This window comes from Caloenas nicobarica, chromosome 3 (genome assembly GCF_036013445.1).
Source record: "Caloenas nicobarica isolate bCalNic1 chromosome 3, bCalNic1.hap1, whole genome shotgun sequence".
Taxonomy (NCBI): domain Eukaryota; kingdom Metazoa; phylum Chordata; class Aves; order Columbiformes; family Columbidae; genus Caloenas; species Caloenas nicobarica.
In genome coordinates this window covers 1,276,506-1,300,950 of record NC_088247.1, presented here as the reverse complement: position 1 = coordinate 1,300,950, position 24,445 = coordinate 1,276,506, and the positions used below count along the sequence as shown (strand labels likewise).

At 53.0% G+C, this 24,445-nt stretch overlaps 1 protein-coding gene across 1 annotated transcript in view; it reads left to right on the top strand.

Annotated features, from left to right (window-relative positions):
* SELENOI (selenoprotein I) overlaps positions 1-12,504 on the top strand; it is a 29,700-nt gene extending 17,196 nt beyond the window's left edge. The window contains exons 2-10 of the mRNA XM_065631235.1: positions 532-600; positions 901-1,009; positions 2,704-2,778; positions 3,243-3,505; positions 5,950-6,058; positions 6,982-7,030; positions 7,787-7,967; positions 8,752-8,934; positions 12,439-12,504. Of these exons, the coding sequence (XP_065487307.1) occupies positions 532-600; positions 901-1,009; positions 2,704-2,778; positions 3,243-3,505; positions 5,950-6,058; positions 6,982-7,030; positions 7,787-7,967; positions 8,752-8,934; positions 12,439-12,504 (1,104 nt within the window). The remainder of the gene's footprint in view (positions 1-531; positions 601-900; positions 1,010-2,703; positions 2,779-3,242; positions 3,506-5,949; positions 6,059-6,981; positions 7,031-7,786; positions 7,968-8,751; positions 8,935-12,438) is intronic.
* The last annotated feature ends 11,941 nt before the right edge of the window (positions 12,505-24,445 follow it).

Below are 24,445 nucleotides of genomic sequence, written 5' to 3'. Positions count from 1 at the left end.
TCTGGCTTGTGCAGAGTGCCACCAGGCCAGCGGTGTGGCCTTCGGGATGTGGGGCTCTGCGGGGAGCGCTGGCTGCGGAACTGTGTCCTCAAGTCTCTCCCCACCTTCCAAGAACCACTGCAATGGGCATGCTGCTCGTTCTTCTTGTGTCGCTGGAGCTCCTAGTGCTTTTTGGGTTGTTTAACACCGTCCCTGGTGAGACTCCATCCCTGAGCGGAGTGTGAGGGTGCCAGAGCCTGGCCCAGGCTGCCCAGGGAGGTTGTGGAGTCTCCTTCTCTGCAGACATTCCAACCCGCCTGGACACCTTCCTGTGTAACCTCATCTGGGTGTTCCTGCTCCGGCGGGGGGATTGGACTGGATGAGCTTTCGAGGTCCCTTCCAGTCCCTGACATTCTGTGATTCTTGCAACGCCAGGACTCCAGTAGCAGGTGTCCTCACGGAAAGCTCAATATTTAGGATCTCCGGCTTTTTGCAAATGTTGCTGGGACCCTAACTGTTGTTTTTTGGTTTTTTTTCCCTTGTCGTTTGCAGTACAGCGCCGTGGACAGCAACCCCCTGTCTCTGTACGTCATGCATCCCTTCTGGAACACAGTAGTGAAGGTGAGAGCTCGCCCTGCCCCGAGTGGGACAGCAAAACTCCCGGCACCACAAAATCTTCTCTACAAAACTGTCAGCTGAAAAGCCCTGCTTCGTTTGTGGTGTGACTAATGACAGAGGCTGCTGCCTTCCAGCCTGCAGCCCGCCCCGAGCTCACTGCATCCTGGCCTAAAGCTTCCTGCCGCCCCATGTTGTCTGACGCCCAGACGGCTGTAACCAGGTCTCTGCCGTGGCTGCGACCAGCACGTGGCCCTTATTACACATTTTAACGAGTTCCTGTGTTCTTTTGCTGCTCTCCCATAGATCTTCCCTACCTGGCTGGCCCCAAATTTGATAACGTTTTCTGGCTTCCTGCTGCTTGTCTTCAACTTCTTCCTCATGGCATACTTCGACCCTGACTTTTATGCTTCTGGTAAGGCTGCCTGTTCGTGTTTGGATGCGAAGCATCGGAGTGGTGACATCTGTCACCTCCTCTGCTGTGATTTCTGGTGCTTATTGATAAGATTTTAGTCTGGGCCTTCCCAGAGGCAGGTGGCAGTGCCAGAGGAGGGGCTGAACTCGCTGGGCTTCACAATAAGGACTTGTCCAAATACGAGGGAGGAGGAAACGGCTGAAATCTTGAGTAGGAGTCGGCTCTGCCTACAGAGCAGACAAGAACCCAGTGCCCGTGTTTTAAAATCTGATGGGGTTATGTGGGAAACTCTGCTTCCCTGCAGTCAGCAGGCGGAGCCTTGTTCTTTGCATCCCAGCTAATTGCCCTCTTGCAAAAAACCTGCCAGCACCACATTCGGACTAACAAAGGCAAAAATCCTCCTTCTCGGTTTCACCGTTCTGCATAAGGATGTGCACAGCTTTAAACTTTTTGACAGGACTTGTGTTCGTCTGTTCATGAATCCCAGGGTTCAGTTGTGTCCCCTTCCTCATGGCGGTGTCCCAGGAAAAAGATTAATACAGCATGATAACTATCCATCACTTATCAATAGCTTCCTCTCTATATTTTCCTCTTTCTGCCCCTGCCACGTTTAGTTCAGGTTGCTCAGACATCTAGTTCTTGTAAAACTGGGCCTATGTTCAAAATACAGTTAAGTGGGAGAAATCCCGGTTTCTTGGGGTTGCCGTTATCGGTAGGCAGACAAGGATTGGTTTTTAATACGCCAGGCTTTCAAAAGCTCGGGTGGCATCAGTGGCTGTTAGCTAAGATTTAAGCTGGGTCTTGGCCCATGAGCTGAAGGAAGAAAAGCTGAGAGTGGCAGCGCAGGGCAGGAAGCTCAGTGGGAGAATCCCCAGGACATCAGATGTCCAGAAACTTGGGCTGTGCTTTGGGACCCTTTTTCATACATGTTACGCATGTCCTGTTTGGAAAGACAACTTTTCACCTTGCTGGCCTGCAGAAGCTTGTGCCTTCCCTCCTCCTTGGATGGTTTTGTAGAGGTGACGCCCTCCATTTGTCACTGGAAAGGCACCGTCGTGCTGCTGTAAGGAAATAGGAGGTGACATTTTCACACTGAGAACAATCAGCCGTTGGAATAATCTCCCCAGGGAAGTGGTGGGTTCCCCAGCATTGGATACTTTGAAGATTCAGCTGGACAGGGTGCTGGGCCAGCTTGGCTAGACCAGGCTTTACCAAGAAAGGTTGAACCAGATGATCCTTGAGGTCCCTTCCAACCTGGTGTTCTGTGATTCTGTGATTTCACAGAATCGCTGTTCCCCGTAGATCTCCATGGGCCTCCTGTGAGGCTGCTGCCAACAAGCTGTGCCTCTTCCTTCTATTTCCAAATGCACCTTTGGGCTCCCCGAGTTGCAGACAGCTAAGCTGGCTGTGCTGAAACCGTGCTGGAGGAGCTGGAGATGTTCTTAGGGAGGAGCTCTGTTCCAGAGGACAAGTATGTCCTGGAAAGTGAAGTCCTCGGTGACCGGGTTTCACATTCTCTTGTGGAACATCTCTGCCGTCCTGTCCTGGAAAGCTAACGTCTCAGTTTCACTGAGTTGTGTAGGCGCTTTGTCTTGGTGAGCTCTGGTCCGTGTTGCTGTGCCTCTTGTGCCAAAATAAGCCCATGGAAAGCCCGTACTGAGCTGTCCTGACTAGGGTCTTTCTGATCTCCACAGCTCCTGATCACCGGCACGTTCCGAGCGGAGTGTGGATCGTTGTGGGTCTCCTCAACTTCATGGCCTACACGTTAGGTAAGACTTTAGCTGATCGAAGGGGTTTGTGTCTGTTGTCTGTTCATGCTGCGGCTGCACCTCATGTCTGAGCCTGCTGAGAAATCTCTGATTCTGGGCTTCTGCTACCCACTAATCCAATACTGCTCAAGCTGCTGGAGCAGTTTCTGGGAGCTACTTTGCAATGTAGATAGAAGGACGTTGTACCAGAGCAGCTGATGTGAAAGGAGGATGCTGGAGCTCACTTGAAGATGAATTGTGAAATGCTGTCTTTAGTCTATTTTAAATAAATATAATCTCATCAGACTTCATTGCATTTTTCAGCTTCAAGTAGAGCAAGGGCTGGGAAGTGCCATCCCCGTTAGAGGACAGAGGTGGTAAAAGGTGCTGTTCACTGGCTGCACCCTTCATCAGTGCAAACTGGCCCCTTGCTCTGCGTGGGGGTATCCAGTGAAACCCCCTGTTTCTCTTTTTTCTCTTTGCAGATGGCGTGGATGGGAAACAGGCTCGCCGGACCAACTCCAGCACACCCCTGGGAGAGCTCTTTGACCACGGCCTTGACAGCTGGGCCTGCGTGTACTTTGTCGTGACGGTTTACTCCACCTTCGGACGGGGCTCCACGGGCGTCAGCGTCTTCGTTCTCTACCTCCTCTTATGGGTGGTCTTGTTTTCATTCATCCTCTCCCACTGGGAGAAGTATAACACAGGGATTCTCTTCCTGCCCTGGGGATACGACATCAGCCAGGTGGTAAGTACCGACCGCGGCCGCCCCTCGGCTTCAGCAGAGGCTGAATAAACCAGTAACGTGCCTGGGGTGCAGTAGTGCCCACCAAGGGGTGCGAGGGGTGCCCGCAGCTCTGCTACGTGCCCGAAACCTTGGAACTCGGTCTCTGCAACGCTGGCTGGAGGTGGGTGTCTGTCTCCAGGCACTGTGGAGGAGGAGGAGGAGAGCTTTCCAAGACTTGCGTGATTTTGAGCTGTAATTGCTCAAAAACATGTCACGTGGCAACAGTTCGACTGCTCACAATGCATTAAATCCAAGGAGGTTTGTGTGTTTTCGTTTTGTTCCGAGTAGCTTTTGTAGGTAAGCTATCCACAAAAAACGAGGTTTAAAGAATGGATATTGCCTTGTGTTTCCTCTGCCTGGTTTCTGCTGCCCTAAGGTGCAGGTCTTCGCCACCTAAATCGTTGCTCTAATTAGTTTCCTGCATTATACCAACGTGGGTACATTCAAGTCTAGAAGTTTGGGGTGTCTTGTGGGACGAGCAGGATGTGTGCCAAAATGAAGGAGAGTAACTAATTGGCACATTAATCACTGTGCCTGGAGCTAAGGCTCCTGGGGAGCTGCCCCTCTGTGCCACGGTAACAGGGCAGTGGATGTTGGGACTGACAGTGATGAACTCTTTGGCGTGTCCATCTGTCCCTTGTCTGCAGGAAGCTGTTTCTGAAGAGCCCACCAGAACTGGGAGCAAGCCAGCGTGTGCCCAGGTGGCCAAGAGGCCACCAGCATCCTGGCTGGTACCAGCACTGGTGCGGCCAGCAGGCCCGGGGCAGTGACCGTCCTGTGCTGGGCACTGGGGAGGCCAAACCTCCAATCCTGGGGCAGTTCTGGGCCCCTCACGCCAAGAAAGGCCTTGAGGTGCTGGAGCGAGTTGAGAGAAAGGAACGGAGCTGGGGAAGGGGCTGGAGCACAAGGGTGATGGGAGCGGCTGAGGGAGCTGGGGGTTCAGCTGGAGAACAGGAGCTGAGGGGAGACCTTCTGATCTCTGACCTGCCTGAAAGGAGCTTGGAGCCAGGGGGGGTCGGGCTCTGCTCCCCAGGAACAAGCGCCAGGACCAGAGGAAACGGCCTCAAGTTGCACCAGGGGAGGTTGAGGTTGGATCTGAGGAACAATTTCTCCCCCAAAGGGCTGTGGGGCATTGGAACAGGCTGCCCAGGGCAGTGCTGGAGTCACCACCCCTGGAGGGGTTGGACAGACGGACATGAGGTTCTCAGGGACATGGGGCAGTGCCAGGGATGGGTTATGGTTGGACTCCATGACCTTGAGGAGTTTTTCCAACCAAAATGATTCTGTGCTTATAAGCTCTGGATGATACAATTCACCTTTACTGCTCGCGGCCGTCCTTTCTAGCCAGGAACTGCAATAATTGCATAAAAGAGACTGTAGCTGGTCTCCTCTGACTATACTCTGACCACTTTCTCCAAAAACATTGCTTAACCCTAGTGCTTTCAGCTCTCTCCCTGTTGCAGAAAGGCAGGGGGTGGAGGGCTAAGCCACCCTACAGCGTTTCACCTGGCTGCAGGGCTCCTATTAAAGCTTGTTAGCTTTTCCCTGGGATTGCTTCAGCAGATAGATAAGAAAGAGTCCCAGACAAAGCCTCTGGAGTTGGTCACTGCAGTTTGTGATATAAAATTTGTGTCTCTCTGTGCTTCAGGCACCTTGCGAGTTCGAGCCGTGCGAGGGCATCTTCGCTCCTGCTCAAGGAGCAGCTCCTGCTCGTGTCCTGCTGGAGAGGGGCCAGAGGAGCCCCAGAAATGACCCGAGGCTGGAACAGCTCTGCTGGGAGGACAGGCTGAGAGAGCTGGGGGGTTCAGCTGGAGAAGAGAAGCTCCGGGGAGACCTTAGTGCAGCCTTTCTGGACTTAAAAGGGGCCAAGAAGAAAGATGGGGACAGACTTTTGAGCAGGGCCTGTTGTGATAGGACAAGGGGTGATGGTTTTCAACTCAAGGAGGGAGATTCAGGCCGGACATGAGGGAGAAATTGTTTGTGCTGAGGGTGGTGAGAGCCTGGCCCAGGTTGGCCAGAGAGGTGGTGGCTGAAGCATCCCTGGAGACATCCCAGGCCAGGCTGGACGGGGCTCTGAGCAACCTGAGCTGGTGCAGATGTCCCTGCTCATGGCAGGGGGGCACTGGGGGGGCTGGGAAGGTCCCTTCCTACCCAAACCATCCTGTGGTTCTATGTCCTTCTCAGCAGCTATTGCACTTATTAGACCTCATCTTGTTATGTGGGATGTTTGTGGATTTTTATTTTTGTTTTTCATTTTTCTCCTTGCTGCCCTTGGGGAGAACTGACCCTGACGTAGCTCAGAACCTGCTCCTCGAGCTGCCTTTCCCTGCAGCCCCTGCCCGTGCTGTGCTCCCCGGCCTCCCCGGCGCGTCCCTCACGCCGGTTTCTCCTGTGTTCTCTTTCAGACCATTTCAATTGTCTACATAGTGACAGCCGTTGTGGGAGTTGAGGCCTGGTATGCACCTTTCCTGTTTAATTTCTTATATAGAGACCTATTCACTACAATGATTATTGGTAAGAAACTCCATGTTGAAGCCTGTCTTTTAAACTCCACCTTTTTAACAAAACCAAATGTCTTAATTCTATGATAAAACTTATTCAGGTGTTCTTGCTCTGTTTAATTTTTCCTCATCGGTTTCCCTTTTTAGGTTTTAATTGTAACTACTTAATTTCAAATGAAATTGAATTGTTGTGTTAAATGTAATGCTTGCACTTTTCTTAATCAGGTGGATATCCCCAGCTTGCCTTTGGTAGCCATAGAACTTCACGTTTTAATAATAAACAGACTTTTCCTCTATGAAAATCAGAGCACAGTGCCTACATTGGCTGCACTTGTGGGCTTGGATAGGAGCTGGGTTATTAAACACAGGAATATTTGCAGCTCTGGTAAAACACCTACTGGTAGATAAACACAGAAAGGGTTGCAATAGACTCTGACAGGTTTGAGTGTAGCAGATGTTTCCTATTGAGGGCCAGAATTTCCAAGTCTAAGGCTCTTTGTAGCATTTGTCAAGTTAAATGACAAAAACTTTTTTGCACAGTGGGAACTGGAAATGGTGCTCACAGTGAGAAAAATGGCAAATGGGCTTTATTTTGAAGACTGAAAACTCTGTGTGCAGCCACGCCACTTGTGGAGTTTGTCTCATTAATGACAATGTTATAATTAAACTGTTTAAAGCATAATACTGGGCTCATTAATGCAACTTTGAAAAATGGCAACATCTTTCATTTATAGCAGACCTTGACTTGTAATTAAAACTCTTTGGACAAGAATTCCGAGCACCTACTTTTAAACGTGCCGAGCTATTCCTGGTGCGCTCTTGAGCTATTTTTGTTACGAGCACCTCACACCAGAGCAGAACCACCTGCCCGGTCGCGGGCTGCACGTGATGGGCTCCCTGTGTCACGGGGCAGTAACGCGGCTCTTTCTCTTCCAGCTTGTGCGCTCACCGTGACACTGCCCATGAGCCTCTACAACTTCTACAAGTGAGTGTTGTCTGTCCTCAGGCTTCCCTCGCTGTACCTGCACCTTCGCGAGAGCCCCCAAACCCTCTTAGAACTTGGTTTCCTTAGTCGTTTTCAGATGACTGTCTTCAGTGTGGTAAAGTGGCTCTGACGCACCAGAAAGTCCCAGTTTGCAGGATGTACTGGGAGGAGCGGGCTGGCAGCCTGCTCAGCAGGGTCTTGCAGAAAGGCTCCGGCTTTTTTGGGCTTGTCCTGTTGTTCACAACCCAAAAAAACAGGTGCGCTGTTAATTTGGAACACAAGTCTGATGGGGAGCAGCTGAGGGAGCTGAGGGGTTCAGCTGGAGAACAGGAGCTGAGGGGAGACCTTCTGATCTCTGACCTGCCTGAAAGGAGCTTGGAGCCAGGGGGGGTCGGGCTCTGCTCCCCAGGAACAAGCGCCAGGAGCAGAGGAAACGGCCTCAAGTTGCGCCAGGGGAGGTTGAGGTTGGATGTGGGGAACAATTTCTTCCCCAAAGGGCTGTGGGGCATTGGAACAGGCTGCCCAGGGCAGTGCTGGAGTCACCATCCCTGGAGGGGTTGGACAGACGGACATGAGGTTCTCAGGGACATGGGGCAGTGCCAGGGGTGGGTTATCGTTGGACTCAATGATCTTGAGGGACTTTTCCAACCAAAATCGTTCTATGATCTGCAGCAGAACAGCCAATGACACTTTGCAGCCCCCTCTGAAGGCAGGGTGGGCTGTGGCTCCATGTATTTTCATTCCTTTGCATTTCAGGGCCTATAAAAATAACACCTTGAAGCACCACTCTGTGTATGAGATCATGCTGCCGCTGGTGTCCCCGGTGTTGCTCTTCCTGCTCTGCACCACGTGGATCTTCCTGTCCCCAACAGACATCCTGGAGGTCCATCCCAGGCTCTTCTACTTCATGGTTGGAACAGCCTTCGCTAATATTTCTGTAAGTGGCTTTTGCTTTCTGCTCGGGTTTATCCCCTGGGAAGCATGAAGTGTCAGGACGCTTGGGAGGCAGGAATCAAAAAAGACCTGCTCAAATGTGAGGAGGGGAGATGTGAAGATTAATCTAACTTCTGTTTTGCTATGATTGAAAGAACAAACAGGGAAGTAGACAGGGTTTGGGATCTGCGAATTTTGCGCCACAGCTCTCAATCTTGAGAAACTAAAAAAATAGTTTGAGCATGTTCACACACGGGTGCATCTTCTGTGTTTTGCATGGCAAACTGCTAATACAAAAGGAGTTCCTGCTTCTTTTGGGATATAAACTTTAAACTGGGGGCTAAAGCTTTAGTGCAAATGTGATTTTGCTGCATATTGCACCTGTGTTTGCTGGAGACCTTATCAAAGCCACGTGTGCTCGTCCGCTCGGCCCCGTGGCTGTGCAGCTCTGTGTGCAGCTCACGCTGCCGCTTGGCAGGATTTTCTGCTGATGGCACAGATAGCACTGGGAAGCCTCGCTCAGCTCAGGGGAACTCCTTTTTCTTTTAAAAATGCCTTTGATGCCTGTTTCCCTATTACCTTCTATCCCTATGAGGCTTTGCTCGGTGTGTCCCACAGGAATTCTAATGCAAAGAAAGTGAGAAACTCGGGGAAAATGCATGACGGTAGTTGTAAGCGCAGATGATTGGTATGTGTAGGTGCGTGACCGACCTCTCTGCGCTGTGGACAGCTCTGGGCTTGCAGAGTCGACCCCGGGCGCGAGCTCTGACCATGTCCTCTTCCCGCAGTGCCAACTGATCGTCTGTCAGATGAGCAGCACGCGCTGCCAGCCTCTCAACTGGATGCTGCTCCCCATCGCGGCCGTGCTCTTGGTGGTGCTGGCCGGGCTCGCGCCCAACAGCGAAACACTTCTCCTCTACTTGCTCACCGTGTTCCTTACCCTGGCGCACATCCACTACGGGGTGGTCGTGGTAGGTGAACTCAGCGTGGGGGATTGGGGCTTGGCTGCTGTGTTTGCTGCTTAAAAACGGGGATGTCAGTGAGAATAACTGGGAGCACCGAGCTCTGCTCATGCTGGCTGTGGCCGTGCAAAACTGGAGCTGCTTCCTGACAAGGGGCTTAATCATAGAGTGTCCTGAGCTGGAAAGGACCCATGAGAATCATGGAGTTCAACTCCTGTCCCTGCACAGGACAACCCCACAAGTCACACAGTGTGTCTGAGGATGTTGTCCAGTCTCTTCTTGAACACTGTCAGGTTGGGGCTGTGACACCTCCCTGGGGAACCTGTTCCAGTGTCCAGCACCCTCTGGGTGAAGAACCTTTTCCTCATGTCTGGCTGACCCTCCCTGGCACATCTTGCTGCCATTCCCTGGGTTCTGTCCCTGTCACAGAGAGAAGAGCTCAGCCCTGCCCCTCCTGCTCCCCTGCTGAAGCTGCAGCCCCATGAGCTCTGCCCTCAGTCTGCTCTGCTCCAGCTGAACAAACCCAGGGACTTCAGCCGCTCCTCACACGGCTTCGCCTCAAAACCCTTCACCAACTTCGTAGGCTCTTCTGGACACTCTCCAGTAGCTTTATCTCCTTTTCTCCTGTGTCCCCAGCCCTGCACACAGTGAATGCTCCAGGGGAGGCCGCCCCAGCGCAGAGCAGAGCGGGACCATCCCCTCCCTGCCCGGCTGGCCGTGCTGTGCTTGTCGTGTGGGTTTGGAAGAAACTTCACACGATGTGACAGAGGGGCTGTTGTACCGGAGATTAGTTGAAAAGAAACACTCACATCTCTGCTGCTGTGTTTAACTTGTCCTGGCTGCAGCTGCAGCTTGGAGAACGGCGTGGGTGTATGTGAGCCGGCATGGATGAGCAGGCATGGGTGACCCGCACCCCTGGGCCATGGGAGGGGCGGCTCCAGCAGATGCCGTGTCTGCACGTCAGGCAGGACAGCTTGATTTGGGAGCCTTAGTATAAAAAGTTAAATGTCTGTTGATGTTACTCTGGCTGCTGAGTTCAATCTGTGACCTCGCAGACGTGCTCTGCACTAGAGTCGCTGGGAGAGCCAGGACGGACGGGGGACATCCCTGCGAGGGGACACGGGGACACCGCAACAGCAGTGCCTCCTGCAAGTGCTGCGTGGAGATCCAGGGACTGATCTGCTCCCCGTGTTGACTCCCTGAGTTTGGATTAAGGGAGAAAATAAACTCAGAGGAGACTGAGTCCCATTAGGAATGTCCCAGGAAGCTGCTGAGGAACCGTGCAAGGCTTAAAAAAGATGCTGAGGGGTCTGGAGCATCTTTGTGGTGAGGAGAGACTGAGAGAGCTGGGGCTGTTCAGCTGGAGAAGAGAAGCTCAGAGGGATCTGATCAATGGGATCAATATCTCAGGGTGGGTGTCAGAGGATGGAGCAGACTGTTCAGTGGTGCCCAACGCCAGGGTGAGGGGCAGCGGGCACAGACTGAAACACAGGAGGGTCCATGTGAACATGAGGAGAAACTTCTTTGCTGGGAGGTGCCAGAGCCTGGCCCAGGCTGCCCAGAGCGGCTGTGGAGTCTCCTTCTCTGAGACATTCAAACCCCCTGGACCGACCTGTGTGATCTGCTCTGGTGACCCTGCGTGAGCAGGTGGGTTGGACTGGGGGATCTCCAGAGGTCCCTTCAACCCCAACCAGCCTGGGGTTCTGTGACCAACACCCTCCTGGAGAGCCCAATCCCCTGGGACACCCAGCTCGTAATGTGGACTCTCCAGAGTCCAGTTTGAACTGTAATTACAGCAAAGAAGTAATAGCCAGGTTGTCTTGTCTTTCCAATTAGTGTAATGAGGCTTCTATGCAAGAAGGATTCGAATAGCTAAGAAGCTTAAATAAATTTGGTCTCGGGATCATAGCTGGAGATGGGGACGACCGGGTGGTGTAATCCTGCCTGCCCAGGCTCGCCCAGCGCTGCCACGAGCTGCTCGGTGCTCTGCTCCCCTGAATTTGTGTTCCCCTCCTTCCCCCCACCTCCAGTTTTCCAAGGGCCCATCTGGGTGGTCTTCTATTCCAGGATATTCTATTCCAGCTTTTATTGAGCTGAAGAGCGTTCTAAGGCTCTGTGAGTGAAACATAATCCCAAACTGCTCTGACTTTGGGAGTAACGACTGAGGATAAACCTGCCCGGATGCTGTGCCCAGCTCAGCCTCTGGCGCTGCTCCAAAAATCTGGCGTTGGGGTCACCTGCGCTCTGTGACCCTCCTGCCTGTGTCTTCATGGTCAATGCAAAGTACTTGACCCCCAGTTTGAATTGCAAATCATCAAATCGCAGAATCACAGGATGGTTTGTGTTGAAGGGCCCTTCCCAGCTCCCCCAGTGCCCCCCCTGCCATGAGCAGGGACATCTGCACCAGCTCAGGTTGCTCAGAGCCCCGTCCAGCCTGGCCTGGGATGTCTCCAGGGATGCTTCAGCCACCACCTCTCTGGCCAACCTGGGCCAGGCTCTCACCACCCTCAGCACAAACAATTTCTTCCTCATGTCTGGCCTGAATCTCCCTCCTTCAGTTTAAAACCATCGCCCCTTTTCCTATTGCAACAGGGGAGTAAATGGGGTCAGGGAGTATTTTTTCACATTCGTATTTGAGATTAGCAAATTAATTTATGCCAAATATTACAATTCTCCTGGGAGGGGCAGAGGGGGAGCAGCAGCCCGGGCACGCAGGGTTTCACCCTGTGGTCAGAGCAGACGTTTCTGCCTCCTGCTCCTGAGCAGCACAGGGTGGAGGTGAGGCTGGTCCTGGGCAGCACAGGCTGTCCCTCGGGAAGCTGTGCGAGCAAAGGGGAGCGAAGCTGCACCCCGCAGGGCCACATTCCTGGTTGTCCGTAATTGGGACAGGGCTCAGCTCCAGGGCAGGGCAGCCTGGCTGGCCCCACAGCACAAGGTCCGGATCTGCTGCGCCTGTGGGGAGCGTGTGGGGTGGGCAATGGTGGGGAAACTGGTATGGGAAGGTGACAGAGCTTTGTCAGCCGTACAGGGAACCGGTCTGGTGCTCTGCTCGCTTTGCTCTGGTGGGAGGACAGGCTGAGAGAGCTGGGGGGTTCAGCTGGAGAAGAGAAGCTCCAGGGAGACCTTAGTGCAGCCTTTCCGGACTTAAAAGGGGCCCATAAGAAAGATGGGGATGGAGTTTTGAGCAGGGCCTGTTGTGATAGGACAAGGAGTGATGGTTTTAAACTGAAGGAGGGAGATTCAGGCCAGACATGAGGAAGAAATTGTTTGTGCTGAAGGTGGTGAGAGCCTGGCCCAGGTTGGCCAGAGAGGTGGTGGCTGAAGCATCCCTGGAGACATCCCAGGCCAGGCTGGACGGGGCTCTGAGCAACCTGAGCTGGTGCAGATGTGTCTGCCCATGGCAGGGGGGGCACTGGGGGAGCTGGGAAGGGCCCTTCAACCCAAACCATCCCATGATTCCTCCTCATCCCTCCAGCCTCTCTAACCCAGTCCCGTTGTGTTCCTCGTCCCCAGGTCAGCCAGCTGAGCAGGCACTTCAATATACGGCCCTTCTCACTAAAGAAGCCCACGCCAGATTGACTAGGAGTGGAAGAAGAGAAAATCGGCTTGCGATCTGCAGAAGTACTGTAAATAACTGCTGCAAATACCTGTAAATAACTTCAACCATCGCCACAGATCTAAACCGATCCTCTGGACAGACATCAGGGCAAAGTCGGCACAGTACCCGGTGCAGCCGGGGCAGGACTGGTACGGGGCAGGCTCTGCTGCTGTTCGATGAATGCAAACTGTCGTTTTTTGGTGAAACTGGACGAGGAGGGGTAGCCTTTCGGGTCACTATTACTGTATATTAGACCAGCTGAATGTTCCCAGTGAAACCTCAAACTGCAGCTCTCGCTCAGGCAAAGCCGGTTGGGGATGCAAATGGCTTTGCCTGAGCGAAGCGTTGTGATCTGTCACCGAACCCAACAGAACAGCTGATTTCTGCAGGGTCAGGGGAACGTCCTGGCGGCCGGGGGGTCCTGTCTGTCCTTAATCCTGCGAGACAGCCCTGGTCCCGGGCTGGTGCTTCGGGGGCAGATGGGGACGGTTCTCCCACACTCTCTCCTGTCTCTGCCTTCCTGCACTCGCCTATTTGGGGAAATATTTACGCCTTTTTTTTTTTTTTTTTAAAGAAGAACACACAAAAAAAATTCTAGTAATATTCTACTTGTTGGGCTTAGAAAAACCAGAGCTCAGTTTCCTGTAAAAGTGGGAAGGCGGCTTCTGGCTCCCCTGCTCGAGCTGTGGGTACCCGGGACCACATCTCGACTGCGTTCCTGTCCGTCTGTCTGTGTTCCCCGCCTGGGAGGGGGATCAGCGGCAGAAATTGGTTTACACCAGCCAAACCCCCACCCTTCCCACCAGTATGAACTTGCTGGTTTGCGTCGTTAGGCGCTGCCCGAGCCGAGCTCGGTCCGCACATCACCCTTCCATCTACCAGACCATCGACGGCAGCAAATTCCCCGCTTGGAGAAGCACTTTAAGTGTTGTGTGTGCACCTTCCGAGAGCTCACGGGCGTGTGTGTCGTGGGGTCCTTTCCAAATATCGCTTTTATTTTCACAACCAGTGTCCTCGGCGGCTGCACGTCTCATCCAGGGATATATTTGTTTACTGTTCGTTTGTAAAAGACATGTTTGCATTGATTTTTTTTTTAAATCAATTAATTAATTAATTAGTTTTTGTAATTGAGTTAGAGTGGGGTGGTGAAGACTGAATGCTGATTTTCTTTTCTGTTCACTTTATTTAATGAAGACCTGTGCTTGAATGAAGAGTGTAGCTTAAACCCAGGCTCTGGAACGGCTGCATCCCGAAGCGAACAAGCACAGCAGATTGTGCATATGTATAATCTACCATGGGAACAAAGTCGCTTATACACTGATTATTGTGCAACGTGGCTCGTAGACGCTTGGTCGCTGCATTTTCCTCCTGCAGGTGAAGCCTCCTCCTGCTTTGGGAAGCCTTCAAACTGTAACTACTATTTAATGCTTTTGTTTTTCTTTTGTAAATTCGCATTGTTGTCGCGCAGACTGTGAGACTTGAAATCCTGCTGGGTCACGGTACGTCCTGTGGGGGCCGACGCGGTGGGACAGGCGGCTAAACCGGGAGAGGGGACAAGCGGTTTCCAGACCTTATTTAATAAAGTAGCTTACTCTTATTTTACTGACGTTATACAGAGAAAAAAAAAAAAAAAAAATGGTGTACAAATGAATTGGGCTGCGCTTGAATTTTTGACTGTTGTGGTTTAATGAAATGTAATAATGGTGAAGGGAGATGAATTCAAGTCACGCTCACACAAGGATTTCAGGGAGTCTTAAAATGGGACACAGTGCTTATCTACAGGACGCGTTCAGGTCGTGAAGTCGCGCGCCCAGCACTGATAAGAAGCGGAGGTTGGACGATTTGCTTTCTAGTTGTGTGTTTGCAGGGCCAGGGAATCACTGAGCTGTTCCTCAGGCTGAGCTCTGGGCTCCCAGCCCAGAGTTCACCTTGTCCTGTCCCGTCCCGCTGGTGTCGCTGGGCCAGCGCTGATGCTGGGACAGGTTGTATCATCTGAAATTTTAGGCTGTCGCTTTGTCCCAGTCACACGCTGGTCGTCTGTTGTTTCGCCTGGCAATGAGCTGGTTTGTGGCACATAATATACCCTGAAAAACACCTTTGTGAAGTTCCAACCATGTGGAGGCAGCGCTTCCCGTCCAAAATCCAGCAAATATTTGTCGTGCTGCAGGAGAAAGATCTCTCTTAAAAACTGGAACCGTTTCTTATCTGCACAGGCTTTATCTTTGGAGAGTCTGAGATTTGTGGCGCCTTAATTTATTGCACCTTGAAACTAGAACAATATCTCCTGAGATCAGTGCTGGAAAGCAGGTTTGTTGTCTGTAGCATCGGAGCGAGGCGAGAGCAGAACCGATCTCAGCACAACTGCCTCTGTTCTCGTGCTGCTGCGGAGCTGGGGAGAGTTGGTTGGTTTGGGCTGTGAGAAATTAAATGATTTCTGCTCCCAGATTCTGGTGGGGGATGGAAACACTTGATCGAAAGCCCAAACCGTCTTGAGGTGTGGCGTGGCGTGCGGAGAAACAAACTCTTTGTTAGTAATTATGGTTTGAAGTCTTAAGAATGAATGTATTCCTCGCTAGCAGCATCAGAGGATGATGGATTATGGTGGTTGCCTTGCTGGTGAGACTCTGTCCTTGCGGTGGCACGGGCTGGGTGGGACGTGTCCCCTGTCCGTGTTTGAGAGCCGATCTGTGCTGTCTCTTCTCCCAGGGATAGCGCTAATCATATTTCCTTAATTACTGTTGGACCCGCTGAGTTGATAATAAGACTGTCTTATGCTTTTCTAAATCCGTTTCGCACGTTTTTATCTCGATACAGAGCGTGACCAGGACAGAAGCGGTGCGGGGGGGCCGCGGTCCCCGCAGACCCGCTGGGACGTCGCTGTGGCGCGGTGGGGAGAGGTGACCAGCGCTGCCAGCTCCGCGTCCCCGCTGCCCCTGCTCCGGACCAGCCTTTGGGGAGCCGGGGACGCCCCCGCGCGCCAGCGTGGGACACAGGGGCGGCCTCGCTCACGGCCTTTTCCATCTCGGTCTTGTGGTTCGTGTCGCAGCTCCGGCCCCTGTGCCAGCGCAGGGACCGAGCGCAGGAGTTCACAAGCGGAGCCACGGCTGATGGTCAAGCGCAGGCTTCACAACCTCCTTGGGGTTTGGGTAAGAGCGGCCGTCACCCTGAAAACATTTTATAATGTTGGTAAACAATAATTGAAAGGCTGAGGAGCTGGGGCTCTGGAGCTGGGGAAGAGGAGACTGAGGGGTGACTCATTCATGGGGATCAATATGGAAAGGGGGAGTGTCAGGAGGATGGAGTCAGGCTCTTCTGGGTGACAACCAGTGATAGGACAAGGGGCAGTGGGTGCAAACTGGAACACAGGAGGTTCCACTTAAATATGAGAAGAAACTTCTTTCCAGTGAGGGTGCCAGAGCCTGGCCCAGGCTGCCCAGGGAGGTTGTGGAGTCTCCTTCTCTGCAGACATTCCAACCCGCCTGGACACCTTCCTGTGTAACCTCATCTGGGTGTTCCTGCTCCGGCGGGGGGATTGGGCTGGATGAGCTTTCGAGGTCCCTTCTAACCCCTGACATTCTGTGACTCTGTGATATACGTCCAAATGCTGCAGCCGACCCGTGGGTGTGCAAACACGATTGAAACTGTGGTTTTAGCTTCTTCCTTCCCCCAGTGTGTTTGCGCCACAGTTCACTCCCCTCTCCCACGGTCCGGCCTCAGCAGCGGGTTCTCCTCTCGTAAACATCAGCCACCTGGCACGGGCGGCTCTGCCAGGGCCAGGGAGCAGCGTGGTGTGAGCAGGAGCTTCTGAGGCTCTGGAAACAGGTGTTTCAGCTCCTTAAATAGAGCTGGCCTGGCATTACCTCCCGGCTGTGCCGAGTTCCTGCAGTTTGTGCTCCAAGAGCTGTTCTGAGCTCAGGTCAGTTCTGGCAGAGCCCCTGAGAGCGTCTGTGCCTGCTTGTGATAGACCTGACGACTCTCTGGAGAAGCAGCTGCGTGGAAAGTAGCTCAGAACTTTCTTTTTCTATACCTGGATCCAAGCAGTTGATTTGGTGCAAACACAAGCTGTAGCTGAGCTCTGGTCACCTCTTTTTACAGCAAAACTCTGCAGGGGGTTTCTGTGTCCTGAAACCTGCAGGGACTTCCCTGAAGCGGAGGGTTTTTTCCAGTTGTCCCTTTTTGCTTGTCGTGCATTGCTCACTTGAGAAGTGGGAGGCTCAGCAGCATCCCTGTATGCAGCCTTAATCCCCAAACCTTCCAGTGCTGTGTGTCAGCCTCGTCTTGGGGGTTTCAGAGCTGGGTCACCTAAAAGCTCCGTTATTCTTTGCTGGATGCAGATCTGCAGCCCTGGCCTGGCGTTGCAAACTTGGCTCGTTCTGCTTTTGCCCACCTCGCTGTGCTGCATCGTGGTGGGATGTGGTGATGGCAGGCGCTACGCTGACCTCTTTGCTTCTGGACAGGGTCTCTGTTAGTTTGTAGAAGACCCTCTGGTGTGGTCAGAGGGCTCTAGGCTGGTCTCAGAGGAGGTGATTGGGACATCACTGCCCCAGGAGTGGAGATTCTTGCTGAAGTTTGCTGCTCGCCCTCCAAGGTGCCGTTCATCTCAGCCAGCGGCATCTGCTGTGGCTGTTTGGTAGGAGCTGGTGCTACGTTTCAGGTTTGGAGACCTCGTTAACCGGAATCTCCCCTTTCCCTCCCTCCCGGGACACTGACCTGCTCCATCCTCGAGCTTTCAGCCAGAGTAGATGCTGGTTTTGGTTGTGGTCCCTGCTGCGCTGGTTTTGGTTGTGGTCCCTGCTGTGCTGGCTCCAGCCCCTCGGGAAGGGAGGGCTGGTGGGGCCCAGCCTGGTTTCGACTCTGGGCTTCTGCGTGAGTCCTGAATCGCTCTGTTCTCCAGCTCTGACCCTGCACCTGCCAACAAAGCGAGGCAGCAGCATCAACCGCAGACCTGGGGTGAGCTGCGGCATTTCACGCTCAAACCTTGCACCGGGTGGATTTGCAAACAGTCCCTGCTCTCTGGGCTCCTGCCGCTATGAATGCGGGACAGGGAGATTCTCTGCAACCCTTCGAGGCATCTTCAGCGACTTGTGTCCATGTGCTGTTCAGTTTTCATGGGGAAGGAGTTGCTGATGCTGCCTCGTCCTTCTAGAGCCAAGTTTTGGGGCACTAACTGGGCTCTGCAGCTCGGTCCCTGCCGCCGACCCCCGGCACAGTGGGGCTGCAGAGCCGGTGCTGCCGCTGCCCTCGGCTTCCCGGGACTGCGGAATGATGCGTTTGGTGCTGCTGTGGTTTGGTTCTGTCCTTCCCGAGGAGCCGCTGTCGGGGGGACCTGGCTCCCCTGGGGCCGGGGGGCTCTGCTGGGCTCCCCACCGGAGCCAAGGTCCCTCTGCGCAAGGCTGTCCCCAAATTGACCAGGTGAAGCCGCCCAGCCGTGAGCAGCAGCCCCAGCACCGCCCGCGGCTTCCCCAGAGTCCTGGCACTGAGGGTTTCGGTACTGCAGTGGGTCTGAAATGCTATTACTGAAATATTTATTGTGTTTAAACCAAACAACAAGCTATTAAAGTTCAGTAAAGAATAAAATTTTCCAAGTGTTTTAATGGTGTTGCTCTGTTTTGTTTTGTTTTTTTCTGCAGAGCGGGCAGCCCAGCACCAGGGGCAGGTTTGATCTGCAGTGCCTGCCCTGGAGCTTCTTCTTGAACAACTTCTTGCCTTGGCACGGCTGGAAAAGCTCCCTGGGCTCTCCCCGGCGCGGTGGGGTTTGTTCACCTGCTGTCAGGCTCCGGTTGTGCTGCGGGGAAGGGAGGACGTGGCAGGGAGGAGATGACAGCACAAGGTTGTTGCGATAGGACAAGGGGTGATGGTTTTCAACTAAAGGAGGGAGATTCAGGCTGGACATGAGGAAGAAATTGTTTGTGCTGAGGGTGGTGAGAGCCTGGCCCAGGTTGGCCAGAGAGGTGGTGGATGAACCATCCCTAGAGACATCCCAGGCCAGGCTGGACGGGGCTCTGAGCAACCTGAGCTGGTGCAGATGTCCCTGCCCATGGCAGGGGGGGCACTGGGGGGGCTGGGAAGGTCCCTTCAACCCAAACCATCCTGTGGTTCTATGACAAGGAGGCAGCAGCTCCTGCCCTGTCCCTGCCTGTGCCAGGCTGGGCCCTGGGGAAAGAGGTGGCACCTCTGACCTGCCCAGGGCAGAAATTGGGGCTCCTCAGAGGAGAACAGAGTCCCTGTCCCCAGTCAGCCTCTTCTCAGGGGTTTGGCTGCTGCTCGGACACCCCCAGACCCTGCAGTGAAGCTGCTTCCCGGGCAGGTCCATCCTTGGGCAGCTGGGGCTGGATCCGTCCTTGCTGCGGCTCCTGCTCTGCATCACATGCTGGGCTCAGCCCTAAGCCCCACACAGGGATTAAATCTCTAAAGCACCCTTAGAGTCGGTGCTGTGTTTCCATGGACGACTCAGGCAGAGCTGGGGCTGTGGCCATGATCTGCCGAGGATGATCCGCCCCAAAACGTGGGGCTCCAAACATGGAGCGGGCAGAGATGCCTCATTTCACTGGGTGACCCCAACCCTTTCCTGCATCCCTGAAGCCGGGATCATGTTCTGCTTCAACCACAGCTCATCCGATGTGATGCTGGGGAAGGTGCCCTAGGAAATGTCACTGGAAATGGTGTTTTCGTGGCAGAAGCGTGGCCGCCCTGGGAAGCCTGGACTCAGCTCTGCCCCAGCAAATCTGCCCGACATCACAGCAGCTCCGAGCGCTGTCGGCTTCAGTGCTAATCGGGGTGATCCCCGTCTTATCCCCGCGGCCGGGGCTGCGCATGGGGAATAAGCTGCTCTGGGTGGCTGCGGGCCCTGGGCAGGACACCACAGGCACCCGATTTAGCCTGGCAGGCTGAGGTCAGGAATTAGGAAGAACATCCTCGTGAGCCCCAGACTGGATTTTTGCAGGGGGCAAGTGGAGTCATGGCCCTCCTGGGTCACCCGGCCTCGGGTCAGGACTGTGCAGGGACAGGAGGTGGCTGGGACACGGTCCTTGCAGTGGTGGGTGGCCCAGGTTTGCGGGGGGAAAGGTTTGTAGCCACCAAATTGTGTTAAATTTCAGCCAGACATGGAGGTCGGAGCCGCTGCTGTGTGTGCAGCGCCAGCGCCTGGGAAGGCACATGGGTGTCACAGGGATGGATTGGTGGCACCTTTGGCCGTTTCCAGGTAGGTGTCCCAGGGCAGAAAGCGATGCTGCCACTCCAGAAGGTCGTGGGGGTCTTGAAATGAAGGAGTAAACTTAACAGCAGGGTCAATATTACTGTTAAGCAGCATTCTTTATTCTATCAACACTGGGAAGACTGGGGATCATCCTCCGTAAGTGCTCCAAAGACTGGATGCTCTTGCATTGCTTATATTCACATCATTATTATATATGCATTACAATTTTTGAAAATTTTGACATGCATCTATACTAAGAAATAATTGATGATGTTAGTTATAATGGCTTAGTTTCTTACTTACAATACATCTATTAATTATTAGTTAAATATAAACTAAGCACTCTACTCCTAAATAATGTATCACTCAATCTTGTGTCTCCCTCTTGTCATGCAGAAGGATCTAAAACTTGAAAAATATCCTCTTGTTTTGCAGGTGGTCAGAAAACATCGATCATGTCAATTGGTTAATGATGGGGACGTCTTTATAACTTAATCACAGTGTACATTAATTTAGCAGCTTCTCTTCGGTCTCAGCACAGTAGCTGAGAGGTTCAGGATTTACATCCCATGCCCCAATTCCTCCTCTGTGCCCTTTGCTTGGCTGAAGGGAAAACAGGGTTGGCATGTGGGGGGGTTTCAGCTCCAGTGTCACCCTCCTGTGGGTCACCCCCTGTGCTCAGCGCCCTTCAGACCCATGCCATCGTGCCTGGGACCTTTCTGCAGCTGGGAAAGCTCTGCCTCCCTGCAGCGGCACATGGGGGGCTGCAGTGACCCCCTGGTGACTGTCGCTGACAGCCCACCCACTGGCATTTCTATGGAAAATAGTGAGAATCGCTCTAAATGAAGGTGTGAGATGGATGGTGCTGCTGGGACTGGAACTAGGTTCCCCCAGCTGTGAAACTGTGAGTGTGAAACAGCCCCAGGAGCCGTTTTACCCCCAAAGGGAAGAGGTTGCTCTGTGGCCCTGCAGCTGGGTTGGGGCAACCCCGGTATCAGTCCAGGCTGGGGCTGGAGGAATGGAGAGCAGCCCCAGGAGAAGGACTTGGGTACTGGGGTGAGACATTGGCCATGACCCAGCCATGTGCGCTGGCAGCCCAGAAACCACCCGTGTCCTGGGCTGCATCCCAGCCCCGTGAGCAGCAGGTTTGGGGGGATCCTGCCCCTCTGCTCTGCTCTGGTGAGACCCCCCTGCAATGCTGGTCCAGCTCTGGGGTCCCCAGCACAGGACACACATGGAGCTGCTGGAGAGGGGCCAGAGGAGCCCCAGAAATGACCCGAGGCTGGAACAGCTCTGCTGGGAGGACAGGCTGAGAGAGTTGGGGTGTTCAGCTGGAGAACAGAAGCTCCAGGGAGACAGTGTGCCCCTTCCGGACTTAAAAGGGGCCGAGAAGAAAGATGGGGACAGACTTTAGAGCAGGGTCTGTTGTGATAGGACAAGGGGTGATGATTTTCAACTAAAGGAGGGAAATTCAGGCCAGACATGAGGAAGAAATTGTTTGTGCTGAGGGTGGTGAGAGCCTGGCCCAGGTTGGCCAGAGAGGTGGTGGCTGAACCATCCCTGGAGACATCCCAGGCCAGGCTGGATGGGGCTCTGAGCAACCTGAGCTGGTGCAGATGTCCCTGCCCATGGCAGGGGGGCACTGGGGGAGCTGGGAAGGACCCTTCAACCCAAACCATCCTGTGATTCTATGATCCCACAGCTCCTTCGGGCACAACTGTCCCCCCAGCCAGTGGGACATGGCAGCGGTCACGGGCTCTGCCCCACCACACATCTCCCTGAGCTTCTGCAGAGGGTCTGAAACCCTTGGGCTGTGGCAGCCCAGCTTGCAGGGGGCTCATCTTTGTCCAGGACACTTTTAACTCCCTGTGCTGGGGAACCTCAGAGTAACACAGGGTACACAGAGTGACAGCAGGGACACGGGACCCAGGACTCAACTGTCCTGTGAGCATGCAGGAGGCTGTGGGCTGGTGGCAAAGCCTTGAGCAGAACCAGGAGCCCTGTGGCCTCGTCCCGTGCCCGCGCGCTGCGCTAAAGCCTCGAAGTATTTAAACGATGCCTTGTCCTTTATCAGCACCTCAACAGCTTCCCCTAAGAGGATTGTTGCGGTAGGTGTAATATACTTAAGGGAGTGTTAATAACAATAGCATTTCGGCAGCACGCCCTGTACCAGCGGCGCGGGCTGCTGCCATGCTCCCTTTGCATCTCTCAGATTTACAGGACAACACAGTCTGTAAATTAAACTTTGTTTTATGAGCTTAATAGGAAAGAAAATAAACAAGGGCTCAAGCCCCTTTGTACAGACCGGGCTAAGATTAGAATTCACTTAACAAGAGGGGAAGGTCTGTACCTGCACCTGGCACCATGGCCGCCTGCCCGCCTGTATCTACCCAGCCGTGGTCTCCTCCGGCCCCTGATGCCACGGGGATGGGCACAGTCCTGCCCAGCAGCTGCTCTCACATCCCTCCACTCACTCCCCATCGGTGGGGATTGGCCTCCCAAAACAAGGGGGGACACCCTTGCACCCCTCTGACGGCACCAAAATCTGGTTGGGCGGCCCGTGGCACATTCACCCACCTTTGGGCTCACGGGTGCGTGTCTAGGACAGCGGGTCCAAGCGCTGCTGAGACCTGGGGCTGCAGGAACGTCACGGGCAGGTGACGGGGGAGATGGAGCTCGGTCCTGTCCATGCAGAGACATTCGCAGCTCTCGAAGAGGCAGAAAGCAAATCCTGTGTCCTCGGATCACACTGGTGAGGACAAACCTCTCTCTGATAACAGACTGAAGCATAGGAGGTTCCTTCTAAACTTGAGGAGAAACTTCTTTGCTGGGAGGTGCCAGAGCCTGGCCCAGGCTGCCCAGAGCGGGTGTGGAGTCTCCTTCTCTGGAGACATTCAAACCTGCCTGGACCGACCTGTGTGATCTGCTCTGGTGACCCTGCGTGAGCAGGTGGGTTGGGCTGGGGGATTTCCAGAGGTCCCTTCAACCCCAACCAGCCTGGGGTTCTGCAGCTATTCAATATTACTCCATAAAACAGGGTGAAATGCACAGGCTCCCTGCCCTGTCCCTCTGTGCCACGTGGGACGCAGATGACATTCAGGTGCTGGAGAGGGACTGGTCAGCACCCCAGACCTGAATTTGCCCAATTTTGGGTGTTATTCAGTGCGCAGGTGAATCAGGAACAGGGTCACACAGGCGGGAGCTGGGTGAGGCTGGGGTGATGTGAGCAGCTATAAAAGTGACCTGGTTGGAAGGGGAAAGTACTGAAGAGAAGAAATTGCCTGTGGAAATACGAGGAGACGGCTGTGATCCCAGGCGCTGCCGCTCTGGAATGGGCCCAGCAGATCCTGCAGAAGTGCAGCCGGGGGCTGAGAAACCAGAGATCCTGAGATAACACCAATAAGCACAAAACCAAGGAACTATAACAGCCTGAAAAGGTGAAAGATGGTCTGGAAAAAGGGAGAAACATCCTGAGAAAGTAAGAATCGGTAACTGCCGCCAGCTGTTCCAATGGCTGGTAGGGGAAAACGGTCTGGAAAAATAAAAATTGGTCAGAGAGAACAGAAAATATCATCTCTTGGCTGTTGCAGGTGAAAAGTAGAAATCAACAGCATGTATTGGCTGCTTGGAGCAGTGGTGTCCTGCGCCCTCTTTTGTCACTGTTATAAAAACGACTGAATTCTTACCCAAACGGAGCTGCTCCCTCTGAGAAGCTCAGCGATTCCCGTTTGCCCCATCACTTCTGGGGTCTGTCTAGGGCACCTGATATTGCAAACATACATATATTTATATGCATTTAAGTCATCCATCCTCAGTGTATCTACTGCTATGCTATTTATAATTTTGCTTCTCCAGTGCTAAGATTGTAGTTATCTTTTCTAGTATTATATATATTTGATTGCTGCTGGGTTTGGTTGCTGCTATTCTCGATTGCTGCTATTATTCTTGCTATTAATTGATTGTTGACATAAATAATTACTGCTACACTATTGATCGCTGACAATACTTCACAAGAGCTTGATGCACATATATTGACTTTATTAATCACAGGACACCTGCCAGAAGTGATTATTTTTGTGGAATTTGTGGCAACACGTAAAAAAGCAGCGACATTTAGAGATGGAGCTTCCAATAGGGACTCACAGCCACAATTTCCACACACCCTGGAGGTCGTGCCACAGGGTCAGGCTGCGTTTGGGGTCCGGTAGCAGGACATGGGATGAGGGAATTGAAACAAAGAAAGAAAATGAATGGCAGAGTCAATTCTACTGTTAAGCGGCATTCATGATTTTATCAGCACTAGGGAACACTGGGGATCATCCTCCATAAGTGCTCCAAAGACTGGATGATCTTGCGCTGCTTATATTCACATAATTATTACATATTAATTACAATTTTTAGAAATTTTTAACATACATCTATACTACGATATAACTGATGAAGTTAGTTACAATTGATTAGTTTTCCTACTTAAAATATACCTATTAATTATTAGATAAATATAAGCTAAGCACTCTGCTTCTAAACAATGTATCACTTCATCTTCTGTCTCCTCTTGTCATGCAGAAGGATCTAAAACTTGAAAAATATCCCCTTGTTTTGCAGAAAGTATCGATCATGTTTCAAGCTCGTTTCTCAGGTCTTAATTGCTGTGCTGGAACACCCAGAGCAATGCTTTGCCTTTCATGGGGGTACAGCCAAAATGGTTTGCTGACATCTGGGAGGCC